This window comes from Adiantum capillus-veneris, chromosome 15 (assembly GCF_014529385.1).
Source record: "Adiantum capillus-veneris isolate H3 chromosome 15, ASM1452938v2, whole genome shotgun sequence".
NCBI lineage: Eukaryota > Viridiplantae > Streptophyta > Polypodiopsida > Polypodiales > Pteridaceae > Adiantum > Adiantum capillus-veneris.
In genome coordinates this window covers 147071151-147072746 of record NC_140945.1, presented here as the reverse complement: position 1 = coordinate 147072746, position 1596 = coordinate 147071151, and the positions used below count along the sequence as shown (strand labels likewise).

General features: G+C 47.8%; 1 protein-coding gene across 1 annotated transcript; it reads left to right on the top strand.

Moving 5' to 3' along the window:
- Positions 1 to 249: 249 nt before the first annotated feature.
- LOC147441638 (uncharacterized) lies at positions 250 to 1103 on the top strand. Its single transcript, XM_086483763.1, has 2 exons — positions 250 to 722; positions 827 to 1103. Exons 1-2 carry the CDS (start codon positions 396 to 398, stop codon positions 854 to 856), a joined length of 357 nt encoding a protein of 118 aa, XP_086339889.1. The 5' UTR covers positions 250 to 395; the 3' UTR covers positions 857 to 1103.
- Positions 1104 to 1596: the final 493 nt, after the last annotated feature.

Below are 1596 nucleotides of genomic sequence, written 5' to 3'. Positions count from 1 at the left end.
GCTGCGTGGGGATGCCTCCTAATAGAAAGCTGAGGCTTCCAAGGGCGAAAAGGTATCTGAGTGTGAAATGGGTCTCATATGTGGCGAGAGTGGGATGCCGGAGTTCTACAGTAGGGACACGTACCAATCTCGCCACCTCGTCAACCTAATCCTCTCTCTCTCTCTCTCTCTCTCTCTCTCTCTCTCTCACACACACACACACACACACACACTGCGCACATCGAGCTTCTCGATAAAAAGGCCATTAGCTCGCCCTGTTCTTTCTAAATCGGGCTTGGGGAGTTCATTTGCTAGACTGAGAAACTCTGCGCTTCTTTTGCATCTACTCTTCTACGTCCGGTCTTCCCTTTTTCCTGCATCTCCACCCTCCTCACTCTTCTCATTTCTGCGTCGCTATGGCAGCCAGACTTGCTCCCCCACGCGGTTACACGGAGCGGTCACATGCGGCAGGACTTCTGTGTGAAGATGCCATGTTGTTCCGAGGTAATGCCTGGGGCGGCGACAGAGTTCCGGGGTCCTCTTACAAAATCACTCCCTATGGGCATGAGACCACATACCCCTATGGCCACTACGAGCGCCCAATCAACCGCGAAGGCCCCCTGGATGACATCAAGCAGAAGATTCGAGATTCCAGGGACCAAAAGCTTGCTGTGAAAGAGGAGGATGATTGCTGTAGCGACAGTGACGCAAGCGACGGAGAGCTGGATGAGAGCCCTCGACATGTACTAATATATTTTTTGTTGAATTGCATCTGAATTTTGCAGTCCTTGGCATCATATATATAAATTTGTGTTATGACACTTCTGTTTTGTTTGTAATTAATCAGCACAAGGTGAAGAAGCTGGGAGTGCTGTGAAGATCTGTGGGCATGGGACGGACTCAATGCGGAAATTTTCCTTTTTGATGGTGTGCATTGCTGCCTTTGCCGATGCAGGCTTTCTCTTGTACAGACGGGAAATGAAGAAAAGGGCTTTCTTCAGGCCTTATGTAAATTGTAAAGGTTTAATTCTGTACAGAACGAAAATGCAGGAAGTGCGATGTATTATGGATCTTGCTTTGGCAAACAATTAATGTACACACCCAAGACTTAATGTTAAGTATTCTAGCGGGATCAATGAGATGTTTAATACTGTGTGTGTTTATATCGTATACTAGAGGGGTAGTGTCTTCAGTATTAACAAAATCAGTATGCCCCTATTCACTATATACCACCGTGACACAGAGTGGTTTTGATGCCATTGTTCGATCGCCCAGGGACGGTAGGTTTTGTACTACTAGTCGCATGGCTATATAATGGGATTGCTCACCATCTTAAAGGTACGTAGGACCTCGCCGTCCTCCATCCTCAATGGGTCGAAAACCTATTTCACAGGTTTGGGCGTTTCTGTGCCCTTTAATCAGCTCAAGCCAGGAGGCGCGGATGCTTAGGGAGCAGCACGCGCTGTTCTAATACTGAGCTCATGGAATGAGGAGGATTGGGGCTAGTATTGTCCTGAGAAGGGGGTACGAGATTGGCTTATGACTTGCATGAGATCATCCCCCCATGCATATAAGGGAGAAATTATGCACGCCTCGTTCTTCCATAATTACTGCGCC

Excerpts from the sequence above, each read along its gene's own strand:
- LOC147441638 (XM_086483763.1), top strand. The coding sequence starts at position 396 with ATGGCAGCCAGACTTGCTCCCCCACGCGGTTACACGGAGCGGTCACAT. Across the intron at positions 723-826 it reads TGGATGAGAGCCCTCGACAT|CACAAGGTGAAGAAGCTGGG; the intron begins GTACTAATATAT and ends GTAATTAATCAG.